Genomic DNA, 22,776 nt, shown 5'->3' with positions numbered 1-22,776 from the left:
TAGCTGGGGCATTACATAAGCCAAACGGCATAACGTTAAACTGAATAACCCATCAGGCGTGACAAAATCAGTCTTCTCTCTGTCAGACGGATGCATTGGTATCTGCCAGTATCCAGACCTTAGGTCGACGGACGAAAAGTATGCGGCCGAGTGCAGGCAATCAACAGCATCATCGATGAGTGGTAGCGGATACACGTCTTTTTTTGTGACGGCGTTGAGACGGCGGTAGTCTACACAAAATTGCCAAGAGTTGTGTTTCTTTTTTACCAATATAACAGGAGCTGCCCAGGGACTGCTTGACTCTTGAATAACGCCTTTCTGTGGCATGTCGTTGATCTGATCGGCGATCACTTTTCTCTATGACGAGGATACGCGATAGGGTTTCTGGCGTATCGGTGTAGCATCTCCCGTGTTTATGCGGTGGTGCATACGGAATTTGGTCCACAGGGAACAACGTTTGTCTTGAGCGAAATCAAAGACTTCCGAATAGCGCATAAGCACCTCCTCGAGGACATCCTGCTCTGGAGAACGCAACGACTTATTGATCATGCGTTTCATCTCGGCCGAGTAGTTGGGCGCTGATTGATTTGTGGGGTTTAACATCCCAAAACCAGCATATGATTATGAGAGACGCCGTAGTGGAGGGCTCCGAAAATTTTGACCGCCTGGGGTTCTTTAACGTGCACTCAAATCTGAGTACACCTGCCTACAACATTTCCGCCTCCATCGGAAATGCAGCCGCCGCAGCCGGGATTCCATCCCGCGCGCGACCTGTGGGTCAGCCGCCCAGTACCTTAGCCACTAGACCACCGCGGTGGGGCGAGTAGTTGGGCGCAGTCTGACTGATGGCTGGAGACTGTGAGACCATTCTGTTAACTTTGGCCTGCTCCTCAAACGTTCCTAGTTTAAATCCAGCTGGTAGGACAACAGGCTCTGAAGCTGCGTTGAGCGCCCACAAACAAGCATGTCCGTCGATGGCTGTAAGGACAGACCATGGGACCAGCACACTCTTCTTGATGTCGTTTGTATGATCAGGCTCGACAAGTGCAGTGCAGGGTCCTGAGCCGACGTGAGAAGAGCATACGGGAACTAGCATTGCAGTCCGACCAGGGATCGTCACATCTTCAGACAACGAAAGCGCATCGATGGGGAGAGTTAGAAAATCGTCAAAAATGGCAGCGGGCAACGTACTTTGTAGAAGAATCTCTCCAGTTCCACAGTAAAGCGTAGCGCTGCATTCATGAAAGAGATCTATCCCTAAAAGGACGTCATGAGTTGCGCGAGCCAGTACAGTGAATTTAACTCCGAAATTTTTGTCCACCAATCGTGAGTACAACTAAGCAAATACCAACAGGGCATAACACTTCACCTCAACTACACGAAAAGTATCTTTACGATCCCATGCGAACATTACTTTGTGGCCCAAGAAACGATGCTTGAAACGAAGACTCATAACTGTAATAGCAGCACCAGTGTCTACAAGAGCAAGAATGTCTATACCGTCTATACACACACGCACTTTGTTCATCAAGACCACAGCAGAAGAAGGAACTGGCATAACTGACCGTCCCGTGACCGCGCCTCCATCGGCCGCACCAGCTAGTTTCCTAGCTGATGCGGGGAAGGTGACCGACGACGCTGAGACGGCGACTGGCGGGAACGTGTCCGAGGTGGCGTCAGAATTCGCTCAGAGGCGGGGGACTCGCTGCCAAATTCGTTTGGCCATTGCTGTCGGGGACGGTGGTCGGGCACGTGAGTGGTCCAGGTTTCGCACATACGAGGCGGGTACGTCGAAAAACGCGGCAGCACAGGCGTTTCGTGCGTACGAGCTGGGTACATCGAAAAACGTGGTGGCACCGGTAGCTGGCTGGGACAGAAGCGTGAAATATGACCTGGGAGACCGCATGTGTAGCAAACGGGGGCTTTTCAACTCACATTAGCAGGAGTAGAGGTGGCAGAAGTACGCGGAGACAGGTCGTGCTTTGCAGGAACATTTCGTGATGACGCATATAAGTCTTCTGGTAGAGGCCTGGTTGACAATGGTCGGAGGTCTGCAGCAGCACGCCGAGATGATGTTAACCGGTGGTGGCCGTGATCCATCGGGGAAACGGAAGCCGCGGGGTGAAATCTGCTGTTTCTGTGCGCTGTTGGTTTTCGACGTGGCGCTCTCGCATCACGTAAGGAGGTGGTTTGGGGCACGCGGCGAACGAGCATTGTTGGTGAGCATCACCTCCTTGAAACCGTATCATCTCTTCTCGAACTACCCGACGTACGAGGAAGGGAACGTCTTCGCAGGCGGCGACATTCATACTTGCAACAGTGGGAACATTGTCCAAGTGCCCGGAAGTGGGTAAAATTCTCCGGGTCTTCAACGCCTCGAATGCGCGACACTGCTGACTGAAAATAGGAGTTTTCAAGTTCTCTGTCGTTATAAAAAAATTGTACACGTCCTCGGCGGTGCCTTTTAACAAATGACCGACCTTGTCCTTGTCAGACACATTTGCGTTGACAATCCGGCAAAGCTTCAATACCTCTTCAATGTAGCTTGTGCACGTTTCGCCGGGCAACTGAGCCCTACGTGACAGCGTTTGCTCAGCTTCCTTTTTCATAGAGCTCGTGTCCCCAAAGCAGGCCTTCAGTTCCTGAACAAATATATCCCAAGTGGTGAAGACATGTTCATGGTTCTCAAACTAAAGCAAAGCGGTCCCGGCAAGGAAGAATACTACGTTCACGAGCTTCGCCGGCCCGCCCCAGTCGTAGTAGCTGCTCGCACTGTCGTAGTGTTTTAGCCAAGCATCCATTTCTTCGTAAGTTTTACCTGAGAATATCCGTGGTTCAGGCACTCAATAGTCTGGTTGTCGAGGTCGACGGCCACATTGTGCCGTGTCGGTGGCACTGGCGGATGCAGCGGCGTAGTACGTCAACGGCGTTGCTGTGTCGTCGTTCACGCTGATGCTGTCCGGGGGTAGGCCAGGTAAGCTTCTGCTTCTTCGAAGAACTTCTGCTGCGGGATCCAGGACGCTGAATTACCCAGCACCGCTCCACCAAAGGTGTTACGGATGTGATGGGTTTATTTACACTGAAAATGCCAGCGCTCAACCGTCACTGCCGAATCACCATCAATGAATGCTGCAATGCTGATGATGCTGATGACCTTTGATGAATGGCGCTCACCCACAGAGGGTGATGGGCCAAGAACCAGGCGGCAGGATACTTAAACAAAGCTAAAATGAAAATGAAGCCTATCTGACAAAGTAGTGTAAAAATAATACTACCAAAAAACAAAAATGTTTGCTGAGCAAGCGGTCAACATCTCTTGTTTTTGATAGACATAGCTACGAATTATAAACCAAAGATCTGAAAAGGTTAGGGTTCACTAGCACGGTAATCTTTTAGTTGCGTTGATGTAATCAAACACAGTGGAGCATCCCTGTGGCAGTAACCAAATGAAGCCCCGTCAAGTGATAAAATTACTGGTATATTTACTTGTATTCCTGCTTTTGTGATGGGGCTACTAAAAATCTTTTTCTCTGATAAAAATAATGGTGACAGAATAGAAAGAAATGTTCAATTGTTTCAATTTTGTTGCACCAAATGCATAGCGGTGACGCCTTGAGTCGAGCTTTGTTAAGGTAATAATTTAGTTGTGGAACTGCACAGCGCAATCTGGTATAAGTGACCTCTAACTGGCGAGATACACACCACTGTTTATTCCAGCAATACCTCAAATGCTCGAAATCTTTTAATATATTCAAAAAACCTTTTCCCCATTGCAGGCAAGCATTTCGGAACCTTGGCGCTGTCACGTAAGCCGTATATGGCAAAACTGGGATAATGGGCCCACTCAGGGATACTGCTGCTAAATTGTCCGCCATTTCGTTCAAATATAATCCGCGGTGGCCCGGTACCTATAGCAAATGCAGTTTTTTTACGTTTTTTGGTACTAAATGCCGAAACATAATCATCAGATCTGCATTTACTGCCGCAGAAAGTGCATTACAAACTGATAACAAATCTGTAATGATAACTGCTAATGATTCGCTTGAGGGCAAATTGCGTAGGGCAAGAACAATGGCCAATAATTCTGCAATAAATACAGGGGTATAATCACGGAGTCGAATCGAAAAGTACCAGTCCAAAGAAGGAGAGAAGATGCCAACACCAGCCTTTTCTTTTGACAGAGATGCATCAGTCGCAATGATATTGCTTATCTCTAGGTGAGCTAGATAATCTGCTAACTGGTCATTTAGGTACATATGGACAATTGTTTCGCGTTATGAGAAAATATATTATCAAATTGTATGCTAAGCATTGACTTTAGGTTGTGTATTGGACAAATATGTTTAATTTTTACATTCATTTGCTGTAGTAGCACTTGTGAAAATACTATTTGCGGGGTGTGTAGTCGCGAACAATGTGTTTCGAAAAATAAAGCCGGTTCTTGAATGAAAGAGTAAAATGAGAGTCTTTGGTGTGAACTGTATATCTTTAGGAATGCTTGCACAGTAAGAATTTTGAACCTATTCAGCCAAGAAGGTAGGCGAGCTTCCATATACAGCACGTTATTTGCAACGAATTTTAATAGACCCAGACAAACGCAACGCTTCTCTTTCGAGCAGAATTAGGGATCTTATTTTATAAGCTGCGCTGCCAGAAAATAATACACATCCGAATTTCATGATGGGCCGCAAATAAAGTTTATATATCATTATTAGCACATCTCTTCTTAAACCCGCTTTACGGTTTGTGAGCTTCCGTAGCCACCCCATGGCCCGTGTTGTCTTGGAGTACACATCATTAATGTGACTTCTCCAATTTAATGTGTCATTATATATGATGACCAAATATTTAAGGGAATTCGCCTGCGGAATGAGCTCATTGCTGTACATTAAGGAGATATTCATAGGCTGCAGAAAAGAGAATGCAAGAAGCACACTTTTCTTTACGTTCAGGGTCATATGAATATTTTTAAGCCATCTTTCTATCATATTGAGATAATTTTGTAGACTCTGGTAGAGGGATTGAAGGTCGGTATTACTTGCAAAGAAAGCAATATTGTCCGCGTGCACATATAACTGAATATCCTTAGTTTATGGAATGGAGCTTAAGAAAATGTTAAACAAAACTGGCGACAGGCCAGCCCCCTGTGGTACGCTACGTGTCTGCTTATATCTATTCGACGAGTACCCATCTTTAAAGCAGTAATATTCTCTCCCTATTCAAAACTCCGACACCCACGCAGTGATGTAATTGGGAAAGTGGTGATATTTCATCTGTTTTAATAAAATTGAACGCTCAACCCTATCGTATGCTTTAGCCAAATCTAGAGTAACTAATGCACAGTATTGGCGCCGACGCCGAGCCAGTTGTACTCGGCTCACTAAATCAACATGCGCACACCATATTGAGTAACCGTATCTAAAACCAATTTGACTGGGGTTTATTATTGCATTATTATTAATATATTTTATTATCCGGGCAATCAAAACTCTTCCAATTAGCTTAACCAGATTTGACGTGAGTGATATCGGCCTTACATTGTCCAAGGCTAATCCTTTTTCCTGCTTTTTAAGAAGTGGAATCACTTTAGACAGCTTCCATTCCGCAGGTATCCAAGCTCTTGTCAAAGAAAAATTCACCAGATTAAGTACTTCAGTTCGAGAAATCTCGAATATTACTTTTATCGCTGCATTTGTTACCCCGTCCGGTCCAGGTGCTGAAGGAGATAAGTGCCTTATTATCTCTGCCAGCTCATCTAAAGTAACCTCCTCGAATTCCTCGCCTCCCATTGGGTTCACAATTTACAGTGGTATAGTTGACATAAATCTATCTTGGAGCCCTTTCGCAATATTTTCTACAAAATCAGAGAGTTCACGGGGGGAAAGAACTGAAGAGTAAACATTTTCAGTGAGCGGTAACATCTTTTGAGATCTTAAAAGTCTGAAGAGCGCTTTTTTGTTTTTATCCCTAGAAAGATAATAATTTCGTTTCATATTATAACCATCTTTTTCTGTACTTACTGTGCGTTTGAACTCTGCTGCTGCGAATTTATATTCACAACAATTTTTTGGACATTGATTGACGAGCAGTTGTTTCCATTCAGCTTTCCGTTTTCTATAGCTCCTCATGCACTCTTCAGTCCATCATGGACTAAAAGAACCTCTTGTGGCCGAGTTTAATTTAAAAAGTGCGTCTTTTACTGATATTTTTAACACTGCACACAGACTCATAGCCCTAATGTCACATTGTATGTCCTTGCGGTGATCAAAAGTAGCCCTCAAGTCTTTTTCTAATTTTCTATAGTTGAGGAAAGAGCGGGCCTTTTCGGCGACATGTATTCTCGGAAAGTTCAGTACAAAACTAATAGGCAAGTGGTCACTGTTAGTAGCACAGTCTAAAGTTTGCCACGAACATATATTTAGAGATGAACTTGAAAATGTCAAGTCAATTACAGATTTAGAGTGACCTCGGACAAAAGTAGCAGATTACGAATTTAAACAAGATAAATTCTTGTCAATAGCCCATTCCCACAAGCGCTTTCCGCTTAAATCTGTTTTAAAACCCCAAGCCACATGATGTGAATTGAAGTCTCCAGTGATTAATATATCCTTTCTGCAAGCAGAAAACATATCGTCTAGACTTGGTGTGTCTTTCACCCTGGCTAGGAAATAAGCATTTACAAACGGGAAGGGAGAAGTGTCAGGTAATATTATGTCTACTATCAAAATTTCACAATCTGGAGTCACACAACAATAAGAGATCGTAGCTTCGTGACTAAACTTAGTTGCTATCAAGACAGCAAGCCCATCACCTCTGCTAGGTCGGTCCAATCGAAATAGCCGATAATTTTTTAGGTAAAACTTCTGACTGGTTGAAAGCCAGGTTTCGTGCAGTGACATAATATCCGGAGAAAGTTGTGAAGAAAGGTATGATAGGCCTGTGGCTGTGGAAAACATAGATCTGCGATTCCACTGTAATATGGTTAGTGAACCTATTTTGACGACAGAACTGTCGCAGAAACTGCTCGGTCCAAAATGTCCTTTCGCAAAAAGTCTTTCTTAGAAATGTTCTCAAAGAATTCTTTTTTGGATAGATCCTTTTTAGATTTCAAATTATGCGAAGAATGTTTTGATTGGGGGGATCGGGTTCGCTTCAGAGCCTTATGAGAGTCCCTATCCATATCTGCACATGCTTCCGAATCATACGTTAGATCACGGTCTTCCGTTGTTTTGGAAGTCCCTGCCTCAGGAAAAACCGCTCGCTGACGTGTTGTCGCACTTTCTATTTCCGTGCGCTGCGATACCAATGATGTCTGAGGATCCCAATCGTTCGTAGATGCTACATCTAGAATTTGAGATAGTTGATTGGAAACCAATTGTGCCAAGCTTTCAAAAAGGTTGTTTGCGAGGCGTTCCATTGCCTTTTCCGTAGCCTTCTCTATGGCCTCTGCGATAGATGTTGCGATAGATGCATACATGGCGGTTGTATTACGTGCTGCAACACCTGCGTACCCTTTGGATCTCTCCTGCATTTCTGCAACGGCTTCTCCCCGAGAGCACCGCTCACGTTCTACAATATCCAATATGGCAAGCTCCCTTTCTTTTGCTGCACAGTCTGCGGAGTCTGCAGCGTGCGCCCCATTGCATAAGAAGCACCTCTCTTTCTCAGAGCTGCACTTGCGGCTGTCATAATCTTCACCACACCGACGGCATCTAAGAGCTGATCGGCACTCTCTGACGCTAAGTCCATGTCGCCAACTTTTCAAACACTGCAGAGGTTTGGGGGAAAGTGGCTCTACCTTATAAATCAGAGGCCATGCCTTCATTTCCGAAGGTCGGACTGTTCCTAAAAAGGTCACTATCACCGATTCCGTTGGGGATTTTATGTTGTCAATTGTACGGGTGCACCTGTACACTGAAATTACACCCGCCACCGAAAACAAATCGTGCACTTCTTCAGGCTTGTGTCTACACCGCGGACAAATCCTTTCGAGCATGCGAGGTGTGCCGGAATAAATGGGCTTACCGGATGCGCTGCGAATTCGGAACATTGCAGGAGCTCGCGAATGCATTCCTGATCTGCAGAACAGCACAGTATGCCCCCGCGACCAAACTGGCGGACCTCAGTGATTTCCTGGAAATGCGAAGTGGCTTTTCGTAGCTCCACTTGAATCGCCTTTGGGTTCTTTATCGGAATACTGCCGCCATCTGTAGGTACCAGCGCCACAGGGACACTCCTCGCCCCACTGCGTAACAAATAGTCTATCGGCCAATCCTGGGCGGAAGTGGCAGCTAACCAAGAGGAGTGCCCTTGGCCGGGGGAAGAAAATGACATCAAGATCGAATGACTCGCTTCAGCTGAGAAAGACCAATACAGTTACCGGAAAATAACGAAATCTCAAAGAACAATAAGGATACTGCTGCCCGATCCTGAGCCCGGGCAGCTTCTTCACAGTCAAGCCTCACAGTACAGGTCAGGCGTTAAGCTTGCTTGAAGGGACCGCTCAGAGATGCATGGCGCTAAGGCATGGTGGGCTGGGACCAGTCTTTATCCTCGCGAGCACTGAGCGAAAAAGTGACTGTTCCATCACCATCGCTCGAGAGCGTCATACTTCTTCTTCTTTGCTCTTTCAGTCCGCCTTACAATATAACAAGAATCATATTAGCGATAAAAGTGTGCACGCAATGGAGTGCCTTTTTCGTTATTTCGCAAGAAGTAAGCCCTGAAGCATTGTCGTGATAGTCAGCTATATTTATGCTATGGACGTCCCGCCCCAATTATATTTGTGCATTCGTCATTAAGCTTGACAAAAACGCTCCGAAGCGTATCCTGAAACAGGTTGATTCACGCTAGTGCCAGGTAGCTGTGGGTTGTGTTGCCGAAATGTTACCCTTGCATGGCGGCGTGCTGTCTAAGCATACCAATGCATTATCTCGGCAACAAGGCTCAGCGCTTCGCGAGTGACATCACTCAAACTAGTCCATGTCCCGCGTCGGAGCGTTTGTGTTAAGGTTGCTGATGACTGTACGACTGTTTTTGATATCAGGCGAAAGAAACGAATCTCGTCAATGTGATGCGTAGGAAAGACGACCAGTGGTTACCTAGAAACAGAAAAGGGTACCAAGAAATTGAAAAAGAAGCCGACAGCGGCAGCGACTTGTGTAGAGTGATCCACATTTAATAGTTTGAAAGAGAAAAGCTATCACCCCCCATCATATCGGCTATATTTGCAGTCATTGGCAGATGCTCAAGTCATAATAGGGCCATATCATAATCTGAAGATGATGAAGAACATGACACGCCGCAGATTCGTAACATGGAGAAATACACCAGCTTAAATACCGGAAAAAGTTCATTCGCTCAACCCATGGGCCAGACAATATGCCTCAATTATCAGTGCAAGTAAAAATACACATATAATTAGCAAGCAAAAAGAAGTAAATGCTTTTTTTATGCACGGAAAAATGGCCAGCGTCAGAGCATTGAGTTGGTTTACAAAAGCCGACAAGACGGGGAAATGACGTTCACTGAATTTTTCGCAGCTGTGCCAACTTTTTAATGAAGAATGTGCAATGCCTGCGCACCAAGAACAGGTTATTCTATTCTTGTATATTGTTTCTGACAGTTCCGGATAGAAAAAAAAAACGCCAGGACTGCGTGGAAGGCGCAGCACAGTCACAGCGAAACCCAGAAGAGCAGCCTTTCAGAGGCTTTTCTAAACACTCATTGGGTAAATATTGCAAGCCCACTTGCTGGGTACCTACTACGGCATTAACAATAATATCAACTTCTGGATAGTACATGTGCACCAGCACTCGCTATGCTATTTTCCGTCAATTTTTTGAGAAGCGTGGTATCCGCTAAACACTCCCAAGGAATTTTGTGCCAATTATTCATGCAGGGGCTGATGACGATGAGGAAGTATGCCTAAGGTGGATATGCGTCGAACTTAATAGGTGATCAAATCCAAGCTTCTGTAATTGGTTGGAGCATCATGCGACCCTCTCGTTACGCGAATCGCATTGTGAGACGCCTCGTTGTTCTTTTGCTGTTTTAAACGCTTTATTACTCACATTATCGCGATTCTTTTCCCGACATGAAACCTGTCTAAGAGAATTTTGCGAACAAGTCCCAAGCACCGGCGTGGCTTAGTGGTTGAATTTTTGGCTGGCGGCAGTGGTTCAGGGTTCAAGCCCCACTGCGTATTTGATAGTAGATTTTTTTCTTTATTTCGCGGTAGCGGTTACGGGTGGCGGCGGCGAAGGACAACTACGGCGTCTCGCGTGACCCCAGTTTTGCTCTCATAACAGCTTTCGCTGTAAAATCTTTACCATTCTATACATTGCTATGCAAAGGCTATCCAGTGATGTTAACTCAACTCCACTTCTAAAGAGCATTGTCTTCGTGGCCGTATGTCCTAATTACAGTTCGATCTTGTCACCTTCTCGTGAATAAAACTTCCCAAACGAATATACACCTACGTTCAAATTCATTTTCGTATGTAAGAATACGGAAGGCCTTGTGAAACGTGTACCAGTGTATACCGATAAAAAATGCCGGGTGGCGTGCAGAGAACGCTGTGTCTGCACTCCTCGTTCCTCGAATGCCGACAGCCAACAAAAAGCAATGAAAGAAGAACGGGCCCTTTGAGAGCAATATGGTTTCTTGGGTCAGGCCTGTCTTGCTTCAGTGTATTGCGGGTTCACTTCCTTTGTTCCAAGCCCGTGCGGGGCATTTGAACGAAACCGACCTCACCGGTGGTGGAAACAATTTCGTTGGTCGAGGGAAACGGTCTACCCTGAAGTCCTGTTTGTCTGACGGTCAGCGTAAAATGAAAAATTCATTACCGCCACGAATAAGAAATGGCGTTTCATTGTGGCTACTGTTTTGCTGCAGCAGTGCTTTGGTCCTACCCTGGAGCGCTGCTAGGTTCTATTGTTCTCGCTTACTTTCTTTGCATTTTTCTTTGTGACGTGGGTCTCCAGCTTCATTCAAAATGAATTTTCCTGCTGGGCAATATTAACCTCGACGAGGATAAACAGCGTGCGCAAGCTAGGCCACAAATAAACACCTGCGTTTGCTTCGACCACGAATGACATTCGCCTTGGGCAGGTGCGATAATCAACGTCGACCCTCTCTCATCCTGAAAAACATGTCGCGGGGAATAAAATTTGTAGAAGATTGTAAAGAGGAAAAAAGAACTATAGAGAGAAATGGTTGTTTGGATTCTTTCTTACATAATTGTCTATTTGAAAACTATAAACTGGCTACACAGAGACGAATCAAAACTTTAGTTGTGGCGAACTTAAACTGACATTGATTGACCTGAGCTCATTTGCTATATGCCAGAAACATCTGTTCAAATCCTGCCCTCTCTCCCCCCTTCCCCCATTTACCCGATTTCAATGGCTCTAAATGAGCCGTATAACCTGCGTTCGAGGCGCTAGCGTTGCAGCAATGCGTGGTACATTAGAGTGCGGATGCAGTTTTTTAGACGCGAAGCATTTCTCGAGAAACTTTGGCAACTTCAAATCTATCTATCTATCTATCTATCTATCTATCTATCTATCTATCTATCTATCTATCTATCTATCTATCTATCTATCTATCTATCTATCTATCTATCTATCTATGTATCTATCTATCTATCTATCTATCTATCTATGTATCTATCTATCTATCTATCTATCTATCTATCTATCTATCTATCTATCTATCTATCTATCTATCTATCTGTCTATCTTTCTATCTATCTATCTATCTATCTATCTATCTATATATCTATCTGTCTGTCTGTCTGTCTATCTATCTATCTATCTATCTATCTATCTATATATATATATATATATATATATATATATATATATATATATATATATATATATATATATATATATATATATATATATATATATATATATATATATATATATATATATATATATATATATATATATATATATATTTAAGGTGTGAGCGTTTGCGATTCTTGCTTCTCCATAGGCGATTTCGTGCTTGAGCAGTTCTTGTCTTTGCATACATAAGGTAGAGTTCAGTAGCGCAGAATATAGTTCGGGAACAGTATTATCAGTACAATTACTCGAGCTCTTAATAGTGACACCAAAAAACATTGGACACTTTAGGCTTATCTTGAAGATAGGAAGAATTTAACAACATTTGCAATCGCTTAATGATCTCACCTGCCACATCAAAAAGTGTGTCTAACGTGCTAATACTCCAATACAACTGCCTCTTGTTGAGTCTTGGATGTAGGCTTTATTTCCTCTCGTGATGTGCATGTTCTAACACGAAAATCTTTGCCGGGATCCACCACGGCTCCACTCACGTATTGGCGTCACTGATATGACGTTGTAAATTATACAATGGCATATGACAAATAAAACATCCAGAAGAAAATGTTCGACTCCGGGTGACAGTACGCACCTCACTCACAGCGCGCCTCGTTCCGCAGAGGGCGGCGTGATTAAACTCAGCAAGCAAACGTACATTCTTCAGTTTACAAACAGCGAGACATTTTATGCACCATTTACAATTGGGAGATCTCAGAGATTTAGAGCTTCAGCGTGTTCTTTTTGCCACTAGCGAGATGGCGTCAAGGACGCGCTTCGAAGGTCGTCGCCTCGCTAATTCGTGCACGCACGCTTGTTCCGTGATGGGGGAGGTTTCTACTTCCTGTGCTTTCACCTCAAATTTGCATCAAGATCACACAGAACAAGGCGGTCATTTCATTCATTGCAGCGGCCAGGTGTGCAAAAGTATTGCGCTGTTCGGACGCAAAGAAGTAACAATTGTACTGTGGTTACTTGACGCTCTTCCTGTGTATACTTGTGCGTTTCTCTCGTGCATGCTTATTTAAGTTTGAGACTTTCAGGGTTGATCTACGACAGTGTTTAGTCCGCACGCGTTCCCTGTGTTATTTTCGTGCAATCTATCTGCTGGGGGAGCTCATTGCATGTTTCGAGCGGCTTGCCATACTTAGCGTGACGTTAAAATTTGTTGCTTTAGCATTCATTCATTCCTTCAACCTTGTGACGAACCATGCCCAGTAAACGCTCAAATACTTCTGTGAAGATACGGCTCAATTTCGTATGATGCCATGTTTTTCTTTTTAGTTTTTATCCCTTATACATTAGTTTCCTTTCTATCAATAAAACGTGCACATGGTGATCTGAACTAAAGAACCACCAAGCTTGCGCGAAACGAGCAGGACCGTCACATCTAAAGCTGGAAGCTTTTCTAGAGCCTGTCTTTAAACGCTCTTCAGGCAACTATCACAAGCCCAGTTTCAGGATACCCGAAACGCCATAACACATCTTCAGGTTTCAGTAGTGGATAAACGTTCACACCACTTTTCAGCATTTTTTCATAAAATCGTATTTCTAAAGCATAATGCGCACCTTGTTCTGGTTGTAGCTAACCATTAAGAATGATGCCTAAGCATTTGTAATGGGTTGGGGCATTAAACTACCCACAAGTTACGGAATTCACATTGTGTGACGCCAGGTTTTGTTACTTCACTGCACTAAAGTACTTTATTCACATCTTGACGCGATTCCTTACCCGACATGAAGCCTGCGTAGAGTCAGTTCGCACTGGAAAAGTTCCTGCTGAATCCATGGAGTATCAGATTTCTTCATATAAAAATTGGCCCCGTATCTGCATGTTTATGCGAATTTCGTCAAAAGACGATAGTATTGGGTGTGGAGCGAGTGAACAAGACATTTATTTGATGTTCTGCGCAAGAAAATCGGTGAGTGGTATTCCGGAGGCACTGCGTTAGAATACCTCGAGCGTGCAGCGAAGGCGAACAAACGCATCAAGTCACGTCACACATGAGACATGAGCTCCATCTGGCAGTTCTTTTAGAAAACAGGGTGCGTGACTCTGAGAAGCGTGTGCGCGCCCATCTCAGAGGTGATAAGGTGTAGAGCGCAAACCGACGGGTAGGTGCACCACCATCTCGTCTTAGCAAAGCCTTAGAAACACTCGCCTTTCCGTGTGAACGTTGCATGGTCAGCGCAGCGTGATAAGCGCTACGGTCCTTAAATTTACTTATGTATACCTTTTGTAGCAAAAGACGCACATACAGATTATATACGTCTTGCTATGGTGCCCCAGACAGGCGTAATAATTGCTTTTTAATTCACAATTGCATAAACATGAACGCTCAATTTTGAGCAACACTGGTAGGCGCTGCGGATGGGGTCGGCCGTTTCAAGTACCCGATGCCGTTAAGAGAGGACAAACGGACAAATGTACAGGCAGACAGATAGACCAAAATTTTTGCGTCAAAGGTCCCCAAGAAACACTATCGTCTTTTATATAGAGGATGATTTGACGTTTGACTTAATAATATCAACAGGCCTGTCAGGCGGAAAGGAATGTGTAGATAAAAAAATGGTTACGCAGGTTTTGTTTGGAATTTAGATCTTAAGATGTTCACCGACTAGGAAGGAATTAACATGTCTTCACGGTTTATGTCGAGCTCGTATGGCGCAATCAACTGCGGTCTAGATGCAAAGCCCGAAAGAGTGTGCTTCGGAGAGCGTGTATCGAAATTCTTGAAAGATTAGGAAGCGCAGGAGTTTATACCTAATGAAACTCTTGACGGCCCTCAAAGAAGTTTGGAACTGCTCTCTGTCGAGTAGGACTGACACTATTTGTGGACATACCACTATTTCATTGTTCTTGTACATAATATCTGGGAACAGGCAATAACGCAAAAATTAAAAACAGGTGCCGCTCGCTGATTCAGTACTGGGTTGGCAAGCAGAGCGCCGGGGTTTGATTCCCTTTCTTCCTCAGTATTTTTAATAAGTTATTTTTTCGCGTTTCCCGCGATGTTGGCTGCAGACACCACGGCGGGCAACTCGGCGCCAGAATCAGCCCGTGTCGTGATGTTAAAGCAGGTTTCACTGTAACAGCCCACTCGTATGATGACCAGAAGCTGCAGCTCTCCACGATTTCATAAAAAAATTGCAGTGGTGTTTTAAATGCGAAGCATTTCTTAGAAAAACTTCAGCGACTTTGAGTCTATCTATCTATCTATCTATCTATCTATCTATCTATCTATCTATCTATCTATCTATCTATCTATCTATCTATCTATCTATCTATCTATCTATCTATCTATCTATCTATCTATCTATCTATCTATCTATCTATCTATCCACCTACGACTTTTAGCTCTCCTGGCCGTTTTGATAATGGTATCAATACCAAACTTGGCATGGGATAACATGACCGTATGACGAGCATATTTGACTAGTCAAAAGATGAAAACATGTCGTGTATGTCACGAATGTCATGAATTACGTTTCATGTTCTTGCTGCTCTTGCGGTGGTTTCGTTCACATGACATGTTGCAAAACTGGTATGATATGACATGATTACATGGCGAACACAAGCGACAGACCCTAACATGAAAATCGGGAATATTCGTGTCGCGTAACAACATGACTACGTGCCACGCTCATGAGGCGCTGGCGGCCGTTTCGCTAGCTTCACTTATACCAAATTTGGTATTACGTGACGTCAATGGATGACGAAGGTATGTGACTGGTGCAAACATGATCATCAGAGATGTGTGTCATGAGAGAGAATGACTACATGCCACAGTCAAGGCGCCAATACTCTTCGACGTAAAACGGCGTGCGTGCGCGCCGGCGTTCGTTTGGTCGCGTCACGCTGGCGTTGCCACGCGAGGCGCCCGTCCTGCCTTGAACTTGCAGGCACGCACCGCTCTGCGTTGCTTTGACCCTTTCACGTTTCAGTGCGTTCGGCGTCCCTCTGTCACGAAAAGAGGCTGATGCAGGGCTCACTGGGTAACGCATCGGCGCGAAATGCAGCATGTCGCATTTAGAACCGGTTGCCGTCGGGCTCCAGCTATTCTTGCCTGCCTCCAGCCATTCTTATACCCTCTGACAAATATGCTGCTGTATAAACGTCAAGCTGAAAACTGTATTGTGTATCCAAGACCTGATGCCCATCTGCTTTGGTCTCGTATGAGACTGGCAGCACCGAAAATAAATTAATAAATTAATTATTTAATAAAATAAATAAATAATTATTACTTATTTAATTTTATTAGTATCTAATTTTTATTTAATATATAAATAATAAATTATTTATTCAAATAATAATTAAATATTATAACAAATAATTAATAATTAATTAAGTAAGTAACTAAATAAAGCGTCATTGTGCGCAGCGTGCGCACGCGTCAACGTTACGTTGGATTGTATTGGGACCTTCATGATGCATTCGCCGCTGTTTCGCTTGCTCTACATGTATCAAGTTTGGTGTTACTTGACGTCAATAGATGACAAAGGTATATGACTTGTGCAAACGTGATAGTCATGACACGCGTGTCATGTAAGAACACAACAACATACAATGTTTATAGTGTGCTCGCGGGCGTTTCACTAACTTCACATATGCTAAATTTGTCATTACGTGACGTGAATAGATGACGAAGGTAAACAACACATCCAAACATTATAATCATGACACGGAGGGCATGTACTACGGCACCATTTCCCTCCACCTCGTAACGTTGTTTTGATTTCAAAGTGGCATGTCAACATTTCTCATTCATGCTTCGGATATCGTGGGATCTGCAAAATTTTTAGCGATATCCCGAAAATCTGGGTTTTCTAGTCACCACCAAGCCAGTTCTCTTCAAAAAGTGTGGTGTTCTAGGCCCTGCTTGCTTTGAACGACGTCACGTGTCCTCTTTTTAGCCCTCGAGACGTCGACGCTTCTCTGTTAGGCTACAGGCGCCCCTGCTGAACTACTCGTTCGTAAGCTTCCGATTCGCGTTCTATCGCATATGTTTGTCTTTGTCGGTATGAAGAACAACAAATATTTTATTCAGAGGAGTAGTGACAGGGACTTAGCATTACTTCTTTCCTAACAAAAAGAAGGCAGAAGTTCACACTAGTGTGACCTCCTTGGACGATGGTATGTCTTATACTGGCGTAGACAACATAGAGTATAACCACAACCCGTCACCGGCCATGTTCAAGCATGAAGGGCCAGGACTCAAATGCCTAGTGTGCAAAGCTGGCTGGGGTACCCCTGGTAGAAGCGCGCGATTTTTGTCGCTCGTACGCTGCTGACGTGTTGGGCGCAGTGGCTGCGCTGACTGTCCTCGCCGGTGAGCGAAGCTGCTAAGCAACGGCGTGCAAGATTTTTTAGATACGAAGCATCTGTTGCTCGTGTCTGTGTCCCACCGCGTTGGTGTCCGCTTTCACACTATGTAAACGAAACTGCTTTCGTCTCCTATGCTCCCCCCTCTCGCCTCGCAACGCCGACGCATGTAATGCCTGCTAGCTTATGTATTAATTAAAAAGAAACATCTGCTCGTGATGTAAGTCCATTTACTGGCCACCACGTATATATAGGCATTCTATCTTAACTATTAACATAGTGCCGGAGAGGGATTTCTCCTGTGCGTTGTTGAACAATAAAAATTTGCAGAGTGTGTGCGTTAACTAAAAGCGGATTGTGGGTCTCTTCGACCAAGCGGAGTCTTCCGTCTCTCACTGCCCATTGAAAGCGATTGGCATGATCAAGTAGTAACCAATGGTTCATCACTCTCATGCTTTGCGCCTCCCAGGGTTTCTCTACTGCGCCACGCCGTGTTGAGCACCCGCGTCAACGTCGCCGCCACTGTAAGCGTTAGCGCCCGCTCCTCTACATATTTGTGGTTCTTTTTAGCGGCAGATGGCCTGACTTTTTTGTGGACACGTGGCGTTTTACCTGAAACTTTAGGACCTGCACTTTTAAACAGCCATGTGCACATTTATTAGCTTGGGATTTCTGGGCAGAGATGGCATAACTTGCACGAAGACCTTTTAGTATACTTGTCTATGCTGATCATCACTTCTGATGCTGTAAAGCGATATCTTGAGCAACAAATAATTCTACTTATCAAGGTTCTAAATATGTCAGAAAAGCTAACGATGCACAGTTGAGAAGTCTTCCTGAAATGGTAGCATAAAGCGTAAATGATGTGTTGAGCTTCTGGCACTGCCTTTTCAAAAACACATGACCAACACGCTTTCTTTTTCAAGCCACATATAAGGTCTGCCTGAAGCTGCAGCACACGTGCTGCTACATTGAGATTGCATGTAGTGGCAGTTGTCACGTGATGTTAGTGTATGTGTGATAGTTTCGTCTGTTTGGTGTTCCATAATTTACTGATGCCCTTTTATGGCGAGTAATAATAAAATTGGACAGTTAAAAATTGTGTATTTTTGTGTGTTATATACCTGTCCTTGGTGGGGGGTACTTCATATAGAGTTGACCTATTTTGTTGAGCTGTAGCCATGTTATAAATTGTCTGATGTTTCTGCGGTGTGTTGCAAAATATTCGGGAAGGATAATATGTAATATCCCAACCAATCATTACAAATAATAAATATAAATAACGCAATGCTGAAAAAATAGCAATACGAAAAAGATTAAAATAGGCTGTCATGTGCTTTATAAATGTCTCATAGGCCGATGTGTTCTTTGTGGAAGACTTTCTTGCACTGTGACTCTCCTGTGATAGAGCGGGCTCTGTTTTAAAAACGTACTCCAGCCTACAGTCAGTTCATCTCTTGTTGTTAAATATGCAGTGGGAAAATGCACTTCAAAGTTTCCAAGTTCAATAAGCAATACTAACTTCAGTGACAAAAAGCGAGGTTGCAGGCACCAGACCACACTCGCCGTCAGAGGTACTCAGGCTTGATTGACAATGATAATCGGGAAGAGTATCCAATATGTTCTTAAATTTTTGTCTGATTTCGCATGATAGCGGTTATGGACATTGGCGGTAGTGGCGGTGGGAGACAACTGCCTTAATACCACTGCCGTTGTTATCTGATAGCAGCTTTCTCTGTAAAATATTGCGAGACACCAAAGAGCATTGCCCTTTATTCGTCTTTTTTGCCAGTGTTTCTACTCACATACGTCACCAAGCAACAACCTTGTTAGCTTAGAACAATTTAGCCTAATGACCAGGGTGTAGTTGTAGACGTAGCAAGTGGTCAATCGGTAACAAACAAATAAGAACTGAATTAAACTGCAGCTACGATTTCGACGGTACAGCAGAGTGACGCTCTGAGTTCACACAGAGTATACTTGTCCGACCTCTGCAGCTGATCAGCCACTACACCCTCTTCAGCGATGGCCTCTGGTGTCCGCTGACCGAAGCGTGCGTACGCCCCGACTGCCACCTGGTGGTAAAGCCGACCAGCACTGTCAGCAGGGTGGAGCAGCGGCGAAGCTTTGCGGCGACCACCACCACCAACACACGCACAGGCATTCTCAACCGGCTCGTCGCCAGCATCACGCCACAGGTAAGCATGGCCAAAGTTATATTCGCTCCACCAGCACGCTTGTTTAAGGGCTGTCCGCAGCATCCATTTTCTAAATTCGGCAGCAGCACTGACCAATTGGTTACGGCTATCAGCTGGTGACCAGAAAGACGCAGTCCATAACCTCAGCTACGACAATTTCAAACCGGATGAAAGCTGTAGCCCTGTTAAACGCCACTGTACGCTTAATATTCGCTGGTGGTCACTATTATCCGGACCGTACCCCATAGTCTAGTCGGCTGGAACCATAAGACACCGTAAATGAGGCACTTCACTGGGCAGACCTCTAGAAGCGTGGTGGTCTGGACTAGTTGGTAAGTCATCACGAGTGTTATAGCGTGAGCTCAGAAGGACAACAAAACTCTTTTTGTTTTCTGTCGTCATTCTGAGGTTGAACTGTAGCAATCGCCGACCTCTAGATTGGCTAAAAAGGTGAATAACATGCGACTACCTCATAAAGTCTGGACCAGCTAATCAACCGCAATACCGTTTCCCCGTATCAATATTTCACTCAAGCGCAAGACGGAGCACAAGTTTCGAGTGCCAGAGGTGATGTCTAGGAAATGCAGAAATAATGAAGTAATGTGAATCAATTAGTATTTCCACAATATGCAGACAAGTACTCCTGCTTCGTTCGGTGTCTTAGCAGTTAAACGCCAAACAAAATAAACGCAGATATATACTCATTATACACGTGGGCAGCCACACAAGACAATAGCAGGAACTGACTGTGCTATCCAGTGGGTTCGAAAGAAATGAAAAAAGCTGAGAAGTGATTGCGTTATTTTGAGTCGACTGGTACGGATGAATGAAAATAATACACAGATTAAGCAATAAATGTTAAAGACGAATGTCATTACATGCAACATTGTCTCTGTAACAGGGCGTCGCAGAAAGCATATACTGTGCGCTCTCTGACTTCAGCACGACCCCTCCTGCACAAGCAGAACTGCAGTGTCACGGCGTAGGAAATATAAGTTGACAGGGCTAGATTTGTTGAAGTGGATCAACGACACTCGGTGAGTTCATACTTGTGCTATGAGGTGCAGTGGCAATGCATAAATAATCTGAGTTCACGAGCTGGTGGTACAATTATTTCATCACCAAAACATCTTGTATCAACCGCATGGTGCTTGGTCAATGCCCAGAATTGGCGCATACAATTGTCTTCTATGACCGCACAAAGGATCTCAACAAAAGAAGGCAAGGCACATTGAAGACTCCACAGCGATATGTGCCTTCTTTTATCAATGTACTTAGCCTACGCTACCATCAATTATTATGCTACCATACCAACATGCCCAAATCATCACTCTTATCTACTTCGAGTCTCTCCTCCATTTAGCGTGACTCTTTGCGTCCAAGCATTGTTTGTTTCAGCAGCTAGCTAAGCCTCTTAAATCCCCTCGTTTATGTGCCTTCTTTGTTGATTGATTGATATGTGATAATTAAAGACCCAAAACTACCATATGATAATAAGAGACGCCATAGTGGAGGGCTCCGGAAATATGACCACCTGGGGTTTTTAACGTACACCCAAATCTGAGCACATGCGTCTACAGCATTTTCGTCTCAATCGAGTATGCAGCCGCCGCCACCAGGATTCGATCCTGCGACGTGCGGGTCAGCAGCCGAGTACCTTAGCCACTAGACCACCACGGCGGGGTTACCTTGTTTGTTGAAAAGTGGTCCAATCCCCCTCATGGATATGATCACGATTTTATTGAGGGAAAAAAAGAGCAAGTGATGCACTAATTCACTCCGCCGCCGATACTTCTCAAGCACACCTGGCCTAGGTCGCTTGCACTGGTGAGCTTCACATATCAGTGGCTTTGATTGTAGACAACATTTAGTTTTCAACAGAGACACCACATGACAGTTTCTCTACATTCATCACAACCGATATAATGGTCTAGTTACTCTAGTCAAAGGCGGACTATTTTTCTGACATTTCTAATAGAGCTCTTAACCTTCGACCCATCAACCTGCCAAGTAAATTACTGCAATTATATGACCGGCCACTCAGGGGCAGAGTTATAACTAAGATTTTACGTCCGGAGTGCCCGAATTCTTGACTGATGATTGATACGTGAGGTTCAAACAAAATCACTACATGATTATGAGAGACGCCGCACTGCAGGGCTCCGGAAATATCGACCACCTGGGTTTTTTTAACGTGCAACCAAGTCTGAGCCCATGGGCCTACAGCATTTTCACCTCCATCGAAAATGCAGCCACCACAGCTATGATTCGATCCCGCTACCTGTGGGTCAACAGCCGAGTACCTTTGTTACTAGACCACCAAGGCGAGTACTGCCCGAATCCTTCAGATGTATTTTCATGTTTGTTTTGTGTGCTTACTTTTATACGCACATTGAAACTTAAAAAGTTGGGGAATAGGGGTTGTGTTGTTTCACTCTGTCTTGCTGTGTGAAACAACACACTCAAACATTTCCTCATCATCAAAATTGGCTGGCCCGTCAACGCGAAATGCAGGACGCTACGTTGGGCTCACTCCTACTTGAAGCATTGCTCCGCAGGGAAAGGTAACCTTAGTCATATCGTGTGTAGCTACTACCACCAGCTACTTAAAACCCATCGCAACAACACCGAAACCCCAGACAGTCACCAGCTCTGGTCACCAGACCAAACACAAAAGGCTTTGATTCATAGCAGCAATGTCCATTGTTAATACCAACTAGATGGCACTCGAAGAACAAGAGAAAAAAGACGAAGCGACGACGACAGCATACGACAGCCCGGCCTCCAAATGTGCCACGCACTTTAAAAAATACTTGGTATATCCACATTATAAAGTTACCCCTAACATGATAAGTGAAACTTGCGTCACGTAATAATCATAACAAGAAAGGTTTTTATTTTCAACAACATTGTTGGGGGACCGTCAGCCGAAAAGCTGCATCATACAGCTTGAATATGCCTGAAGGCACTCACATGGCAACAGTAACAACAAAACTAGCAGTCATATATGTTTTAGGTATATATCCAGGAAAAAAAATCACATTTTTATTGAAATTGAAAAATGAAAAACAAACATATTGAATAACACTTACAAACATGATGTTTAAAAACATACAAATCTGATGCTTTTAGAAATAGGAAACCTCTTAATGCATTGCTAAGCACAAAAACAGTGGTAGTTACAACATAATGAAAATGACTTTTTCAAAGATGGCTGCGATGCATAATGGTATAACACAATGTTTATCGAAACACTGAGGGAAGAACACATTGAGAAGCAGAAAGTAATGTTTAAGTGTCAAAACTCTTTTCTTTATCCCTTCATTCATACCTGCAAAAGTATTCTCGCATTTCTTTACGCATCAATATATTTGAAATAAATCCTTCCCTGTCCAATTTATTTAGT

The 22,776-nt window shown here is 44.1% G+C and overlaps 1 protein-coding gene across 2 annotated transcripts in view; it reads left to right on the top strand.

Moving 5' to 3' along the window:
* LOC119181214 (tyrosine-protein kinase SYK) overlaps positions 1-22,776 on the top strand; it is a 381,065-nt gene that overhangs the window by 223,779 nt on the left and 134,510 nt on the right. For both annotated transcript variants that reach the window (XM_075882940.1, XM_075882939.1), the window contains exon 6: positions 19,170-19,370. In XM_075882940.1, coding sequence (XP_075739055.1) covers positions 19,170-19,370 — 201 coding nt within the window. The remainder of the gene's footprint in view (positions 1-19,169; positions 19,371-22,776) is intronic.

The sequence above is a fragment of the Rhipicephalus microplus genome, unplaced genomic scaffold (assembly GCF_043290135.1).
Source record: "Rhipicephalus microplus isolate Deutch F79 unplaced genomic scaffold, USDA_Rmic scaffold_14, whole genome shotgun sequence".
NCBI lineage: Eukaryota > Metazoa > Arthropoda > Arachnida > Ixodida > Ixodidae > Rhipicephalus > Rhipicephalus microplus.
Note: the sequence above shows the minus strand (reverse complement) of the source record. Positions and strands in the feature narration are given on the sequence as shown.